This window comes from Geotrypetes seraphini, chromosome 9 (assembly GCF_902459505.1).
Source record: "Geotrypetes seraphini chromosome 9, aGeoSer1.1, whole genome shotgun sequence".
Taxonomy (NCBI): Eukaryota; Metazoa; Chordata; class Amphibia; order Gymnophiona; family Dermophiidae; genus Geotrypetes; species Geotrypetes seraphini.
The window spans coordinates 185,693,164-185,710,549 of record NC_047092.1 but is presented as its reverse complement, the minus strand read 5'-3'; the positions used below and the strand labels follow the sequence as shown (position 1 = coordinate 185,710,549).

Below are 17,386 nucleotides of genomic sequence, written 5' to 3'. Positions count from 1 at the left end.
ATTTTATCTCATAAAGCGTATTGAAAATTCATAGAAAAACCACTTATCTTAGTGGCCACAATGACTGACTGACGGATCCGTATTGTTAGTACTTCTTCAAAGAATCAGTTGAAAAAGCCAAACCGTAAATGTCACTTTTCAAGGAGCGTAAATGGACTGTATCAGACCTGAATAATGGCGCTTTTTCCATATATTAATTGTTTATCGGAGGGTGACTGGCTGAGAAGAAACAATGACCGATTCCTTTAAGCTGAGAATGTGTCCTCTAACTTTACTGCTACGAGTAGGGAGTGGTGCTTTTGTGTTTCTATTACAGAAAGGGTGGTAGATGTGTGGCATAGTCTCCCAGCAAAGGCGGTGGAGATAAAGACTGTCTGAATTCAAGAAAGTGTGGAACAGACACATAGGATCTTTTAGGGAGGAGATAGTGGATGCCGTGGATGGGCCATTTGGCCTTTATCTGCCGTCAGGTTTCTAATTTTTTCAATCACTACGGACAGGCTGGTTCTGTTTCCTGGAGTTCGGCTGCATTTGCTTGCCCCTCACTATTGAAAATGTGATGGTGAAACAGCTACCCCCTCCCCGGGCTATATGTGGAGGACCCACCTTTTAGAGCAGTGGTCTTCATTAATTTTTAAGCTGGGACCACTTTGGATTCTAATGAGACGAAGAAGAGCTGCTCAAGGTTGATAAGGCCATGGCAGAGAGACTGAATTAATTCTTTGCTTTGGTCTTTACAGAAGATGTTCAAGAGATCTTCCTGAATCGGAAATGGTTTTCAAGGGTGAAAGAAATCTCAGTGAACCTGGAAGATGTACTAAGCCAAATCGACAAGCTAAAACTAAAAGAACTCAAACATGAAATTGCTGACCTGCTGTTAATGATCTGTAGCCTGTTGCTCGATCTTTAAAAAGGGTTCCAGGGTAGATCCGGGAAATTACAGACTGGTAAGCCTGATTTCAGTGCCGGACAAAATGGTGGAAACAATTATAAAAAATAAAATTGTGGAACACGTAGACAAATATGATTTAATGAGACGGAGTCAGCATGGGTTCAGCCGAGGGAGATCTTGCCTCACCAATTTGCTTGACTTCTTTGAAGTTATGAACATAAACATAAGAACATAAGAAGCGCCATCTCCAGATCAGACCTTCGGTCCATCAAGTTCAGCAATCCGCACACACAGAGGCCCTGCCAGGTGTACACATGTGGGTAAAGGTGAGCTGGTTGATGTAGTGTATTTAGATTTTCAGAAAGCTTTTGACAAAGTTCCTCATGAGAGGCTCCTGAGAAAACTAGAGTCATGGGATAGGTGGTAAAGTTCAGTTGTGGATTAGGAATTGGTTATCGGAGAGAAAACAGAGGGTAGGGATAAATGGTCATTTTTCTCAATGGCGAGTAAACAGTGGAGTGCCGCAGGGATCTGTATTGGGACCAGTGCTATTTAACTTATTTATAAATGATCTGGAAATTGGAACGAGTGAGGTGATTAAATTTGCAGATGACACTAAACTTTTCAAAGGGAATAAAACGCATGCAGATTGCAAAAAATTGCAAGACATTGGAAGACTGGGCATCCAAGTGGTACATGAAATTTAATGTGGACAAATGCAAAGTAATGCACATTGGGAAGAATAACTGAAATCACAGTTACCAGATGCTAGGTTCCACCTTGGGGGTTAGCACCCAAGAAAAAGATCTGGGTGTCATCGCAAACAGGATGCTAGGATTTTAAAAAAGGATGGTTAACAAGACTAAGAATGTTGTAGTGCCACCTCTGTATCGCTCCATAGTGCAACCTCACCTGGAGTATTACATTCAATTCTGGTCTCTTTATCTCAAGAAAGATATAGCGGCGCTAGAAAAGGTTCAAAGAAGAGAGATCAAGATGATAAAGGGGATTGAACTCCTCTTGTATGAGGAAAGACTAAAACGGTTAGGGCTCTTCAGCCTGAAAAAGAGACGACTGAGGGGAGATAGGATTGAAGTCTACAAAATCCTGAGTGGAGTAGAACGGGTACAAGTGGATTGATTTTTCGCTCCGTCAAAAATTACAAAGACTAGGGGACACTCAATGAAGTTACAGGGAAATACTTTTAAAACCAATAGGAGGAAATATTTTTTCACTCGGAGAATAGTTAAGCTCTGGAACGCATTGCCAGAGGTTGTGGTAAGAGCGGATAGCCTAGCTCAGTGGTCTGAAACTTGCAGCTTGGGGGCCACATGTGGCCTGCCAGATACTATTTTGAGGAGCTCAGTATGTTACCATTGTTCTGGAACGTTGCCCGCCTCACTGCTGTAACCTCATGCAAGCACTTTCCTGCATCTTTCTGCATGTTGCACTTCTTTCAGCTGTGTATAGCTGAAATTATCAGAAGTAATTAAGGAGAGATTTATAAACTATAACAAGTTTTACTTCATGCAAAGTTATCATTTCTTTAATAAGCTCTCCAAGTATCTACAAATCCAAAATGTGGCCCTGCAAAGGGTTTGAGTTTGAGACCGCTGGCCTAGCTGGTTTTAAGAAAGGTTTGGACAAGTTCCTGGAGGAAAAGTCCATAGTCTGTTATTGAGAAAGACATGGGGGAAGCCACTGCTTGCCCTGGATCGGTAGCATGGAATGTTGCTACTCCTTGGGTTTTGCAAGGTACTAGTGACCTGGACTGACCACCATAAGAAAGGGCTACTAGGCTCAATGGATTATTGATCTGAACCAGTAAGGCTATTCTTATGTTAAATATTGGGGCCATGGCACTGCTGACATCCATTTCTAGAGCCCACCCTCACACCTCATAGGCGAGTATTTTTCAGGTTGTGACCACTTCCAATTGCGCTCTCTTTTGCGAGAAATGCCTTGTCCTTCAAACATGTGCTCTTCCACCCATCTACTTTCCCCTTTCTGTCCACAGCCTGGGTGGAGAGGCAGAGCAGCAGGAAATAAAACCCACCAGAAACGTGATGGGGGGCCACCATTGCCCCCCCCAGGCCTTGCATTCAAGAACACTGGTTTAACATATGAAAGAGATGTTTCAGCTTCCCAGCAAATTACACCTAGTCAGGAAGAATTGACTGCACTACCAAAGCCTAAATGAATTTGAGCAACACCCCCCACCCGGGGAGGGGGCAGGGCCGGATTTTCCTATAGGCTAACTAGGCTTCAGTCTAGGGCCTCAAGATCAAGAGGAGCCTACATTCAAATTGTTAGCAAAATTAAAATTACACTATTCTAAGAACAGTGAACACTAAAACACTGAACCGAAAATAAGGAGAAATTCTACGCATATGACTAATAAACAAACATAAAAATGTATTGGTTAAGATCAACGCGTTCGGCTCATTGGGTCTGTTCGTTTGTATATACTAGATTGCACCAAAGTATAGTTCATACGTTCACTGATTGCTATGGCAAATATTGAAGTGCCTTATGCTACTAAGCTCTGGTTTGTTCTTACATAAATAAAGTGCAGATTGGTGTAGATTGAAACAGACAAACGAACAGACCTATTGATATCCCGACGTTCGGTTATATTCGTGTTACTTCGATAATATGAAACACGTCTTAATGTTATTAGAAAAGATTCTTATTTTAGGATTGCGTACACGATCATTTGATTCTCGCCTTTTGAGTTCAGTAGGTTCAATACTTTAGTGAAGTGTTTATAGACTACTGAAAATTTTTTTGTGACAATATCTTCATTTCGCGGAATTCTAAGTAAGTTCTTAACATATGTTTTAATTTGCATATTTTAAAATGTATATTACGTGCTTTATTTTATATTTTCTATGATTATATCATAAATAATAAAATTCTAGAGCGCGCATGCGCTGTTGAATATCGTGAGTCCTGGTGGCGTGAGGTTTTGCTTCTGTGTCACTCCTCACGGCGCCTGCGCCAGCGACTCATCAAAATTCAGCCGGGGGTGGGGAATCCGAATTGCACACGTGCTCCAGCTCCGGATCAGATCCCACTGCTCCTCTCTCCCCCCCCCCCCCCGCTTTCCCGGCTCCGGAGGGGAATCGGTCTCAGCCCCGGGTGATGTATTTTATTATCTCTCATGTAATTTACAAACTTAAAAATGGGAGGTGAAAGGGCCTCATAAGTGGAATAGCCTAGGGCCTCTTTTCATCGAAATCCGGCCCGGGGGGGGCACTTATATTCTCTGCCTGAGCTTAGGTCAGCTCCCTGGGCCCAGGGACTTTGGTGCAGTTCTTTCAGCAGAGAGCTCCTTCAGCTTGGGATGGGGGCGCAGGAAGGAGCAACTGACCCCCCCCCCCCCACTACTGAACCATTCTGGGGTTCCTTACAGCTTTAGTGGGGGGGGGGCGTGATATTACGCCCCTCTATCACAAAATGTAAATCTGTGGCTGATGGGGAGGTTCCCGTTCCCCCCCCCACTGGCTGTGAGCTGGGGCCGGGACCGCCGGGGAGGGAGGGGGAGGCCGGGGCCAGCGCTAGACTCACGCGTCAAATTTGTTGTTCATCCTCCCTCGACGCTCTCGGCCGCTTCCCAGCCCTCGCGAGCGGCGGAACTCGAGCTGCGCGCGCCGCGTTTCCGGCCGGCCCTTCAGCGGCGCCATCTTGGGTGAGGCCGGCGGCGGCTGTTTGAGTGGAAGGAGTGAGGGAGGGGAAAAAAGTTCCCCAAATGGGCCGAGTTAACGTTCGCTGTGTCTGAACATGGCTCGGAAAGACGGGCCTAGGGCCTGGGTAAAGCACGGATCTGCTCTCCGTGGTAACATTTCACGCTTTCCTGACTCTCTTCTCCACTGTATGCAAATCTCTCTCATGCATATTCATTAGGGCTAGCCTGAAAACTCGACTATTTTTCATAGATGTCAGTGGACTTTGAAGGATCCGGATCCCCGTCCTTCAAAGTCCACCTTAAAAGCCTTCCCCTCTCGCGGGGAGCCCCTGTATGATGTCACGACAGGGGGCGTGGCCCGTGTAGGCCAATAAGATTGCTGAGCCTGAAGGGATATGTGGATTTTTTTTGAATGTTTTTACGCAGAAAGAAAAAAACGAAGCGCCGCAGTAGCGCATGCGCGCAATGGTTTTCCTGAAGCCCTCACGCTTGATCAGCTACAGAAAGACAGACACATTTTTATGTGTATGAGCACCAACAGAACCCACCACACGTTTCCAAAATTATCGGGGAGGGTGCTAAAGGCCAAGAGAAACGACTTCCCGCTGGACACAGTCAAGGGCAGCCCCAGAACGAGCTGCTATGATAGGCAGCGACCCAGCTTCCAGCCTCACCCAAGATGGCGCCGCCGAAGGGCCGGCCGCAAAGACTCAACTTCCGCCGCTCTGCCGGAAGTAGCCGTTCGCGAGGGCTCGGAAGCGGCCGAGAGCGTCGAGGGAGGATGAGCAGCGAATTTGACGCGTGAGTCTAGCGCTGGCCCCGGGTCCCCCCCTTCCCCACCCCCATAAGAGAGCCAAAGCTCCCGCTCTTAGAACCGAATGAGCCCCAATGATAATGCTAAGCCCCCCCCCCCCTCCTTTTGAGAATCGCTCGGAAAGCCGGTGGCTGCTTTTGGACGCTTTTCCCCCCGAGGCCCCCCGAAGGCCTTTGGCTTTCTTCTGCAATTGGCCCGTTGGGGTTTTTCTCTTGATGCTGTTGGCAGGGAAGTAGCAATGTCCTAAGAGCGACATGGGATTGCTCTACTCATTTCATTTCTTGGTAAAAGGTGGTGACTTTAACCAAAGATAGGTAGGAGAAAGCTAGAGATGCCTAGGCAAAATGTTTGGGTTTCTTTTTGAAATGTTCCCAAGATTTAAGTGTGGCTATCAGACGTTTTGGGGAAGATTTATTACAAAAACAAAGGAATTCATTTGTATCATTCTGTTCCAGTTGGTATGCCTGTATCATTTCTTTTATATCTTTGCCTATGTTGGTGTTGTGTTTGGAAGGCGGACCTGGGGGGGACTTGTTTGGGGAGCGGGGTGGTTACATAAGGGGGGGGAAGCAAAATTTGAGCTTCATCTTATGTACTTTTTTGCCTTTTTTGATGAGCTCAATAAAATATATCTGAACAGAAAAACAAAGGAAGGAAATACACTCTCCACAATTGTGGAATTGGAATGTGCAGAGACAGGTGTCCTTAAAGTCAGTACAGAGCAGTTCTTTACAGGAGTCACTGCCATCTGATAGCGGTCTCTTACCGCTTGGCCTTGCACTGCACAAGGAGGTAGAGCTTGAATTCTGTCCGAAGCTCATCCAGATCTTTTGTTTTAATAAAATATATTCTTGCAGATTGATTATATACACTGTGAATGTTCAGTGGGTTGATTTTTGGTTGTTACTGTGTTTCCTGCAGTGGGGGACAGACAGAGTGCCTCCTCTGTTCTTAATTTTGACAGTACTGTGGCAGGAATGAGCCTTGTCCTTATGTCAAGGCTTGTGTCGCATAACCTTAGTCTCACAGAGGCAGTGCCTCCACATTTAATGTGATGGTAATGAACCTCGCTCCAAAGCCAGGGTATGTAATGTACGAGTATGATCCGCAGCCCCTGTTTTAAACTGCTTTTGGTGTAACTTCTTGTGTGTAGAGGTTCATTAGCATGTGTCTTTGTGGCTCTTGGGTACATGAAACAATCTTCACATGTGAAAAATAAGTTTATAAAAGAATATTTGGTGCAACTTACTTCCCTCCTCCCCCTCTTATGAAGTTGCATTAGGCTTTGGTTTTTTTTTATCACCGGCCGCAGTGGTATTAGCTCCAATGCTCATAGAACTCTATGGTTATATAGCACTATATAAATGATAAATAGTAGTAGTAATGTGCAACCTTTATTTTGCCTGGGTGTGATAGGCGATGATTCTGATGTTAGCTAAGAAACTGACACATGAGGAATGGATCCGCCCAGCCTTATGAAGGCAGGTATCGATTTCATAGCTTTAGCACAGGGATAATGCTAATTACATAAGAACATAAGAACATAAGAACTGCCATCTCCGGATCAGACCTTCGGTCCATCAAGTCCGGCGATCCGCACACGCGGAGGCCCTGCCAGGTGTACACCTGGCGTAATTTATAGTCCACCATATCCTTATATGCCTCTCTTAAGGAGATATGCATCTAGTTTGCTCTTGAAGCCTAGGACGGTTGATTCCGCAATAATCTCCTCTGGGAGGGCATTCCAGGTGTCAACCACTCTCTGAGTGAAGCAGAACTTCCTGACATTAGTCCTGAACCTGTCCCCCCTTAGCTTCATTACATGTCCTCTAGTCCGTGTCAAATTGGACAATGTAAATAATCTTCTCTGCTCTATTTTGTCGATTCCTTTCAATATTTTGAAGGTCTCGATCATATCCCCACGCAGTCTCCTTTTCTCAAGGGAGAACAATCCTAGTGTTATAAGTCTGTCCTCGTATTCCAGTTTCTCCATACCCTTCACCAGTTTTGTTGCTCGTCTCTGCACCCTCTCCAGCAGTTTTATATCCTTCTTTAGGTAGGGAGACCAATGTTGGACGCAGTATTCCAAGTGTGGTCTGACCATTGCCCTATAAAGCGGCATTATAACTTTCTCCGATCTACTCGAGATTCCTTTCTTTATCATGCCTAACATTCTATTTGCCTTCTTTGCCGCTGCCGCGCATTGTGCCGACGGCTTCAGGGTCCTATCTATCAGTACACCCAGGTCCTTTTCTTGTTCACTCTTCCCCAGAGTTGCACCTGACATTGTATACTCGTATTCCTTATTCTTATTGCCTAAATGCATTACCTTGCATTTCTCCACATTGAACTTCATCTGCCATTTCTCCGCCCATGTTTCTAACCGACACAAGTCGCTCTGGAGTTTCTCTCTATCCTCCTGCGATCTGATCGCCCGGCATAGTTTTGTATCGTCTGCAAACTTGATGATCTCACTGGATGTTCCTTCCTCCAGGTCATTGATATAAATATTAAAAAGGATCGGCCCAAGTACCGAGCCCTGGGGTACACCACTAGTCACTTTCTCCCAGTCGGAGAACTTCCCATTTATGCCCACTCTCTGCTTTCGGTTTTCCAGCCATTTGCCTATCCATCTTTGTATATCCCCCTCTATGCCATGGCTTTGTAGTTTCCTGAGAAGTCTTTCGTGTGGAACTTTGTCGAACGCTTTCTGGAAGTCCAAGTATATTATGTCCACCGGCTTCCCACTATCAATTTGCTCGTTCACGGTCTCAAAAAATTGGAGTAAATTCGTCAAACACGATTTCCCTTTCCTGAATCCATGTTGACTGGGTTTCATCAAGTCGTGTGCGTCCAAGTGCCGGACTATGCTATCCTTGATCAGTGCTTCAACCATCTTGCCGGGGAAAGACGTAAGACTCACAGGTCTATAGTTGCCCGGTTCCCCTCTCGATCCTTTTTTGAAAATTGGGGTGACGTTCGCTATCCTCCAGTCGTCCGGTATCTGTCCAGTTCTGATTGTCAGGTTTGCAAGTTTTTGCAATAACTCTCCGATTTCAACCTTCAATTCTTTTAATACTCTCGGGTGAATTCCATCCAGTCCAGGGGATTTGTCACTTTTAAGTTTGTCGATCTGATAGTATATCTGGTCTAAGTCCACTTCAACTGTGGTGAGGCTGTCTTCTATTTCTCCTGCAAACACTTTCTCCGCTTCAGGTATTGTTGAGGTGTCCTCCTTCGTAAAGACGGTCGCAAAGAAGGAATTTAGTTTGTCTGCGATTTGTTTATCTTCCTTGATGTACCCTTTTCTTCCCTGGTCGTCCAGGGGTCCCACTGCCTCTTTTGCAGGTTTTTTCCCTTTCACGTATCTAAAGAAGGGCTTGAAGTTTTTGGCCTCCTGGGCTATTTTTTCCTCATATTCCTGTTTTGCATCCCTCACCGCCTTGTGACATTTCTTCTGATCATCTTTATGTTTGTTCCAGGCTTCGGTTGTCTTTATGCATTTCCATTTTTTGAAAGAGTCCTTCTTTTCTTTTATGGCTTCCTTCACCTGTATGGTAAGCCATGCCGGTTCTCTTTTGCTCTTTGTTCTCCGATCTTTGGAAATCCTCGGAATGTAGAGATCTTGTGCTTCTGTGATAGTATTTTTCAGTAGGGACCATGCCTGATCTACCGTTTCGAGTTTGTCCACCATCTTCTCGAGTCGTTTTTCTACCATGGCTCTCATGCGATCGTATTTACCCTTTTTAAAGTTCAAGGTGGTGGTTAAGGTTTTGGCATGTTTCCCTTTCCCGATGTCAAGTTTAAAGTTGATTACATTGTGATCACTCGTTCCCAGTGGAACCATGACTTCCACTTCTGTTATCGGTCCCGTGAGGCCATTTAGGACCAAGTCCAAGGTGGCGTTGCCTCTTGTCGGCTCTTTTACCATTTGTTCCAGGAAGCAGGGTTATATAGTTTCATAACAAACACACACCCTCTTTATATCCAGTGGCAAATTTCACCATTTAATAACTAGTTCTTTTACAAATCCTTAGCATGTTATGTATTTATTGTCTGGTGATTTAATTCCAAAGATAAAAACATAAGTGTTGCCGTACTGGGGCAGCCGAAAGGTCTTATCAAGCTCAGGATCCTGTTTCCAGCAGTGGCCAACCCAGGTCACCAATACCTAGCAAAATCCCAAAGAGAAAACATATTTTATCCTAGGAAGAAGCAGTGGATTTCCCCAAGCCATTTTAATAATGATTTATGGACTTCTCTTGTAGGATATTATCCAAACCTTTTTTTAAACCTTGCTGAGCTAACTGCTTTCATTACATTTTCCGGTAATGAATTCCAGAGTTTAATTACCCGTTGAGTGAAGAAACATTTTCTCCAGTTTGTTTTACAAATCTGCTAATTAGTAATTTCATCGCATGCTCCCTAGTTCTAGGATTTTTGGAAAGAGCACATCTGGCAAATAGGTACATCCAGTCTTTCTTATCTTTTATGACTATTTGATTTTTATTTTATTTTTTAGCATATGAATGTGAAAAAAGTGAGATTTCGTGAGCTAGTGGGAATATTTAGTTGTATCTGCTGCTTAGCAGGAGAAAAGTGATTAGCAGTAACTGGATGTAATTATAGGCCTAATACCCTTGTTAGACTGCAGTAAAGGGTGAAAAAAAAACCTGCTAATCTAATTTGGCTTATTGTTAGAGACCTGGAACCTTTTGTTTTCAATTTTAATCATTTCACTTTCTTGAGATTTTACCAGAGTTTACTTCAAAGAGGGCAAAATGGAGAATTAGAGTAAATACTGAAATTTGAGTGACCAGATAATAATTTTTTTTGTCTTAACTTGTGTCCTTTGGCATGCTGTATATACTAAAGCCTGCAATAGGTAATTAACATTTGCACTGAGTGATTAGTTCCTTTTAATGGCTTTAGTGCAGGCTGATAGGTAAATGCCCTGACACTCATAGGCATTTTATGAGCACGTGCTAAAAACCTCTAGCGCAGTTTAGTTAAAGGAGCCTTTAACTAGGGGCCTTATTTACTAAGGACCCATGGTTAAAAAAGCATCATTGGCTGCCTGTAGGGTCTTGAATAACTTTAAACACCAGTTGAGGACTTTAAGAACTGAGGGGGGCGATACGACTATGTTGGACAGAATTTTCACTGCAATTTCTTTAGCTGGAGTGAAATAATGGAACAAATTAATAAGACCACTAAGAGTACTTTTGGATCTACAAAACTTTAAGAAAGTATTGAAAACCACATTATTTGTTTTGAGATACGGTATAATCTCCCGATAAATATTGGCGTTTCATGAAGAATTCTTTCTACTATTATATGTAGGAATTTAAACATCTTTATCATATCTCCCTTTTCACACCTTTCCTCCAAAGTATACATATTGAGATCTTTAAGTCTGTCCCAATAACGCCTTATCACGAAGACCACACACCATTTTAGCAGCCTTCCTCTGGACCGACTCCATCCTTTTTGAAGGTGCGGCCTCTAGAATTGCACACAATATTCTAAAGAGGTCTCACCAGAGGCATCAGGACCTCCTTTTTCCTACTGGCCAAACCTCTCCCCATGCACCCTAGTAGCCTTCTAGTTTCACTGTCATCTTTTCAACCTGTTTGTTCACCTTTAGATCATCACATATATCACACCCAAGTCCCGCTTCTCTTTCGTGTACAAAAGTTCTTCACCCTCTAAATTGTACTGTTACTTCGGGTTTTTGCAGCCCAAATGCATGATCTTGCATCTTCCTGTCCCCCCTCCAAATTGTTCACCCCCAGCTTATGTTTTCTTCTCTCCCTGTCCCCCAGCAAGATGCCAGTTTTTTCTCTATACCTCTTTCTCAAAACGCTCTTTGGCATGCAACGCTCTTTCAGCATGTCTTTGGCATGCTCACACGCTAGTAGCTCTCTCTGACTCTCCAGCCTCCCCCACAACTCCCACCAGTAAGCCATAGCTTGCTTTCTCTCATCCCTTCAGCACCCCCTCCCCCCACACACACACAGTAGTGTGCTGGTCCACTCTCATAGCCCTTCCTTCTGAACACCCCTCCTTCCAACCAGGCACACATCTCACAGCTCTCACTCTTTAATAGAACCCCTGGAACATACCATCAGAGTCCGCAGCAGTTTAAGCTCGTATCAGTACTGTGGTTCGAGTCTGTGAACCTACAAGTCAGTGTATGAGGGTCTCTGATTTATTTCTTCAATGCTTTACAGAAAGGAGCACTGGAAGCTACTGGGGAACTTGAAGACCACTGTTGAGGGCCTGGTATCGACCAATAACCCCAATGTATGGTCCAAATATGGCGGCTTGGACCGACTGTGCAGAGACATGAACAATATCCTCTATCATGGGCTCATTCAGGATAAGGTAGGTCTTCGCAGCTTATCTGCAAGATACTGCTCTAATGGAAGAAGTTAATGCTGCAGAAATTTCTCTTTAGGCCTTATGAAATTCTCAGATGGACCTTTAAACTGTGTAACAGCGAGAACCAATCTTTACTTTTCTTAAAGTAGCTGTACTAGTCTTCTAGGCTTGTAAATAGTGAAAATGGGCAAGAAGTAGCCATACACTTTGTACTGCCCTCCTAATAAATGACCATATACCGTGAGGGTGGGAATCTAGTTTATTGCTGGTCAGAAGGATTCTGTAGGGCAGTTTTGAGATATATTGGCAGGATCCCAGTAGTGGAGGTCCCGAATGTAAGGTTTCATGTGTTCCCTGAATGCATAAAATTCAGTGTTTGACATGTCAAGATATAGAAACCTAAGTCAGTAGTGCAAGTGCAGAAGTATTGAATGCTGAAAGCAAATTTTTGGCCTTGTGCATCTTTAACTTAACCCTTTATTTGGCATTATTGCTTTGAACAACATGTGTCTTCTATGGCTCTTATGGGAGATCTGCTGAAATGGGGCTGAAAAAAATGGTCACTGCGGGGATGGGGAGAAGGCCATTTACCGCCCCGTGGAGTGGTGAATGGCCTTTTCCCTGCAGTTAAATGAGGATCAAGTTGAAGATCACATGGTCCAGCAGCCCCCTCCTCCCTCTTTCCTCACAATCATGGTCCAGGCATTTAGTCTTGAGGTAGCCAATTTGTCAGTGGTCTCCACCACCCTTCCATATAAATATTTGTTTGCTAAAACAGTTTTGGTTTTTGAACGCCATGTGGTAGCTGGAAGCCCCTGGGGTAGAGAGATACAGCAGCTTTCTACACACTTGGCAGTATACTTATTTCCCAGTGAGTCACTCTGTCTTTCACAGAAAAGCTTTTTCAGCGTGATTGGTGTTTTGTTTCTTGACAGGTGTACTGCAAGGAGCAGGACTACTGGCATTTTGTGAAGGATATTCGCTGGATTAGTCCACACGCCTCTCAACACATGGAGAAGGTGAGTGTCGGAAAGAAAATCACTACACCCAATCGGAAGCTTTAATCAGGCTTAAAAGTGAACTGTTGGACTTTCACTCTTCATAATGTGGTGTCAAGTCATTGGCTCTCACAGGGAGGGAACCAAAAATAACAATGTCTCACTTTAAATATTGTGGTTTCCAATTTCTCTCTATCGGGAAATCCCCAGTCTAAACCTTGAATTTAGAACAGGTGTCAGAAAGCATTTCTTAGCAAAGCAATAGAAACATGACGGCAGATAAAGGCCAGTCTGCCCATCTTCAGCATCCACTGTCTCCTGCTCTCCCTATAGGCTAAGGCTCTTTGCACCTGCATTGTGAGGTCCTGGAGCTTTATTCTTGTAAACTAAAGTTCTTAGCACTTGCATCACTACAGACAACTCTCACCACAGCGATCACTTCCTCGTTTCGCTAAACACAGGCAATGATCCTTCAGTATTTCCGTTGTGTTCCACTTTTTTTCTTCAAAAAGACCATCGGGGACCCCTGAGGAAGAGGTTTTAATTGAAATACGGACTATGTCGGGTCTCCGTTTCTCTAGAGAAAAGGTGGATTTGTATCACGTAACTGCTCACTGATTAAATAAAGTGCCTGTATCTTGTACTTCTGTTCTGGCAGTTTTTGTATTTTTTATGGAACCCCATCAGGCCCCTTCTATTAAATTTTCAGAGGCTGATTTTGTCTTTCATCCCCCTCCCCCCCCCCCAAGAGAGGCGTTATTGAGTATAAAGCAGCAGGCTAAGAACCAGGGAAGCCAGGTTCAAATTCAGTTCATCTTGGCCAAGTCACGTAAAGGGAGGTTCAGTAAAGATGGGCACAGAAGTCATAGAACAGCACTCGAGTGCATGATTAGTGCCACAAATTGGCATTTATGTGTTAAGGTCAGGAACATACATGTGGTGGGTCAAGAGTGATGTATAGAATACTATGTTGTGTGCACTTAGGGGACATTTGACTTAAGTTTCCATGCACCAGAACTGACTTCTTACATTACATCAATTCTTATATACTACAGCTACCTTTCGGTTCACAGCTAAGAGATATTAACCATATGTGGTATGATCATAACAAATTAATCAAAATATTTACCATAGAAATGGGTTTTCAGCAATTTTCTAAAGACTAGGCAAGAGTACTGACTTGTTTGTCTCACAGAGCTGCCAAATATGCCAAAGTTTTACTAAGAAATTGTTTGTAAACATGTCTCTTTAAAGATGGAAAATCAAAAAGTCATATCGCAAGTGTTTTCTAGTAGCAAAATTGAAGCAATCTAGGTAAAATCTGGGTAAAAGTCCATTCAAGGCCTTAAAGCAAACACATCCAAATTTGAAAACTATTCTAGTCTCTATTGTCAGCCAGTGCAGTCTATAATAATACTGTGACACGTGATCTGATCTTTTCAATCCGAAAAGCAGTTGTACCACAGTACATTTTTTAAAGAAATCGATCGATAGAGAATATTACAGTAATCCAATGAGGGACTGTACCAGCAATCTGAAAGTATAGCTTAATTCTTAATTTCAAGGTTTATTCAATATTTGATTAATCGCCTATCGTAACTACTAAGCGATTTACATTTACAGAAAATACATAATAAAAAGTTAACAATAATATAATAAACTATTAAAATCAATTTAAAACAAACTAGACAAATTTGGACAGGAAACATTAGGAAAGATGGGGAAGAAATACAATTTATAATAGGAAAGGAGGGATAAATAAGGTAAATACACAAAATGGATGGGAAAACAAAATAAATATATAGCTGACTGAAGTAAAAGGGAGTTGTACAGAGTAATTGGAAATTAATTAAGGATTAAAAGCGTCTATAAAAAGAAAACTCTTAAGTTGGCTTTTGAAATTGTCGAGGTTTTTCTCCTCCCTTAAATAAAGTGGGAGAGAATTCCATGTTTGGTGCTGTGACTGAAAAAATATACTGTCTTCTGGTATTTATAATTTTGAGAGAGGGAACAACTAATAAAAGTTGCTGATTGGATCGTAAGGTTTTTTGAGAAGTGTATGGAATTAGAACTTTATAAATGAATGATGGAGTTTTGGATGATAAAGATTTAAAGGTGAGTAAAGATAACTTGTATAAAATTCGATGTCCTACTGGGAGCCAATGTGCTTTTTGTAATAAAGGGGTTACATGGTCAAATTTTTTGGCCCCAGTAATTAATTTAATTGAAGTATTTTGTATGATCTGTAATCTTCTGACTTCTTTTTGGGCCATTCCTTTGAATAAGGCATTACAATAATCGATTTTTGCGATAATTAATGAATGGATTAATATATTTAAAGATTTTGCACAGAGAAATTTTGAAATAGAACGGATTTGACGTAGTCTGTAAAAAGAGGCTTTGACCACATAACTAATGTGGTCATGATATGTTAAGTTTTCATCAAGGATGACTCCTAAGATCCGAATTTCTATAATAGGAAGTGAGATTTTTTTAACTGCTATATTCTATAATGAGACTTGACACCCAGTTGCTGTTACAGACGTTGGGATGCCTAAATCTTGGAGCCAGTTTATAGAATTGCAACCTTAACCCGCCATTGCCTCAGATACAGACTTAAAGTGTAAGCCCTCTGGAGACGGGAAAATGCCTATTGTGGCTGAATGTAACACATCTTGAGCTACAGTGGAAAAAGTCATGAGCTGATTTCAGAATCCCTTTTCCTTGTATATAGTTTCCCCCCCCCCTCCCTAGTCTTCAGTGGGTTTGGAAAATAAAAAACTGATTGAGAGACCTGTGCTGAAGCTTCGTAGTCGCTGGCAGCATGTCGTGGGAAATAACTGTGCAGCTGCTCTTAGGGCTCTGTGTGCAGTGATGCTTCTTGAATTATGTCCTTGCTCTATTTTGTAGTTCATCTCCTCGCAAGAGAACAGACAGAACAGAGGCGATGGAGCAAGTGGCCAAGACACAGCCCAGCTCTGGCTGCAGCACAGCCTGCAGTTCCATTGCCTGTCTACCCAGCTGAGAGCTCTGCTGGGAAACAGACAGTACACTCGGAAATTCTACACAGGTAACTACAGGAGCCAAATGTGGGAGTAGAGAGTCACTGGTAATGCACTGGTTCTTGCTGGCTTTGTTGTACAAGGAGGGTGCCTCTTATTTAAAATGGCCTTGAATGGCCAAGAACATGCATGTTTTTACGCAGGAGAAGAGTTTGAGTGAAGTGTGGGCAGAATTGCAATTTACACAGATGATTTATGCACAAATGTGTCCCTCTACTTCACATATTTAATTTAGGCTTGCTTTCTGCAAAGTTCGTGCTGGTATTTTATAAATACACATCGACACTCGTTGCTTTTTGTTAAAGTTTAAAAACTTATTTGTATGATAACTCATCCTTAATTGGATATTTTAATTTAAGCTGCGTCACGTAGCAGTGGTTATATTTGTATTAACTAAAGTACTGTCCACCATTTTGGATCTGTCATTGGGAATTAAGCGGGTTACAAATGCCAAGATTAGATTGCATTTGATTTAGGTTTCTATAAAATAAGCCATCACCTTCCTTCTCAATCTTGTTGGGCTTGTTAGAAAATTAACCCTAGCAGAAATCTGCCTCATGGGAGCAGCCTAGGATGAAACTTTTTTTTAAAATTCTTTATTCATTTTTAAGTCTTTCAATAAGTGCAATATAAAATACAATCACTTGACACTTAAACATCACTTAATATTCCATCAAAAATTAATATACCCTAAGAAAACATAACATATCCCTCCTGGATGTGTATAAATAAAGGGAAAAAAACAATATTCATTCTATGCAGTAATTTGTTAATGGCCCCCAAACATCCTCAAATTTCCTAAAATGCCCCTGCTGTATAGCAAGTACTCGTTCCATTTTAAAGATGTGGCACAATGAGCTCTACCAAAAACTATAGCTCAGCCTATCCCAGTTTTTCATAATTTGTTGTATGGCAACTCCTATCATTATAAGTAAAAGTTTATTAGAATTGCCCCTCCTTTTTTTTTTTTTTTAACTGACCACTGGCATGTACAAAAGTGCTTGCTTATCATTTGTTTACATCAATTTAGTTATAAACTTCAGCCTACAAGTTTTCAGCCATGTCAGGGGTTGGGTATTTTCCTGTCATTATGTAAATATTGAGGCTTTTAGGGAGTACCTGTATATATATGTCTGCTCAGACCTCAGCGAGTATATAGACTAGGGGTGGGGAACGAAGGCTGCAATCAAGTCGGGTTTTCAGGAGATCAGTTTGCATGCACTGCCTCCATTGTATGCAAATAGATCTCGTGCCTATTCATTGGGGAAATCCTGAAAACCCAACTGGATTGCGGCCTTCGTTCCCCACCCTTTGTATAGACAGTCGTGCACACTAAACAGGAAGCAACTTTGGCGATGTAAGCCAGTTGATTTTTTCTTTCTGCAAATGATGTTAAGGATTGTATCCCACTTTAGGATATTCTTTAATAAGCAATTCAGGTTTTTTTAAACCAATAAACTAAGCAGATTTGGTCCAGAAATGACAAAACAGTCTTTCAGATATTACCTGCAGGTCTGATTTTAACATGGTCATCAGTTGATGGTGGAA

The 17,386-nt window shown here is 42.4% G+C and overlaps 2 protein-coding genes across 8 annotated transcripts in view; one reads left to right on the top strand and one right to left on the bottom strand.

Moving 5' to 3' along the window:
- EIF4E2 (eukaryotic translation initiation factor 4E family member 2) overlaps window positions 1–4,865 on the bottom strand; it is a 44,879-nt gene extending 40,014 nt beyond the window's left edge. For all 5 annotated transcript variants that reach the window (XR_004540703.1, XM_033959466.1, XM_033959467.1 and 2 more), the window contains exon 1: window positions 4,463–4,865. Coding sequence is in view for 4 of the 5 variants with exons in the window: in XM_033959466.1 (XP_033815357.1) it covers window positions 4,463–4,578 (116 nt within the window). In the remaining variant the exon portion in view is untranslated. The remainder of the gene's footprint in view (window positions 1–4,462) is intronic.
- Window positions 4,866–5,070: 205 nt separating this feature from the next.
- Window positions 5,071–17,386, top strand: part of RUBCN (rubicon autophagy regulator) — a 76,312-nt gene continuing 63,996 nt past the window's right edge. Inside the window, exons 1-4 of one of the 3 annotated variants that reach the window (XM_033959463.1) lie at window positions 5,071–5,381; window positions 11,628–11,781; window positions 12,714–12,797; window positions 15,687–15,846. In XM_033959463.1, coding sequence (XP_033815354.1) covers window positions 5,260–5,381; window positions 11,628–11,781; window positions 12,714–12,797; window positions 15,687–15,846 — 520 coding nt within the window. In that variant the 5' untranslated portion in view covers window positions 5,071–5,259. Of the gene's footprint in view, window positions 5,382–5,494; window positions 5,709–11,627; window positions 11,782–12,713; window positions 12,798–15,686; window positions 15,847–17,386 lie in introns of those variants that run through there. The other 2 variants (XM_033959462.1, XM_033959465.1) reach the window with 2 other exon arrangements.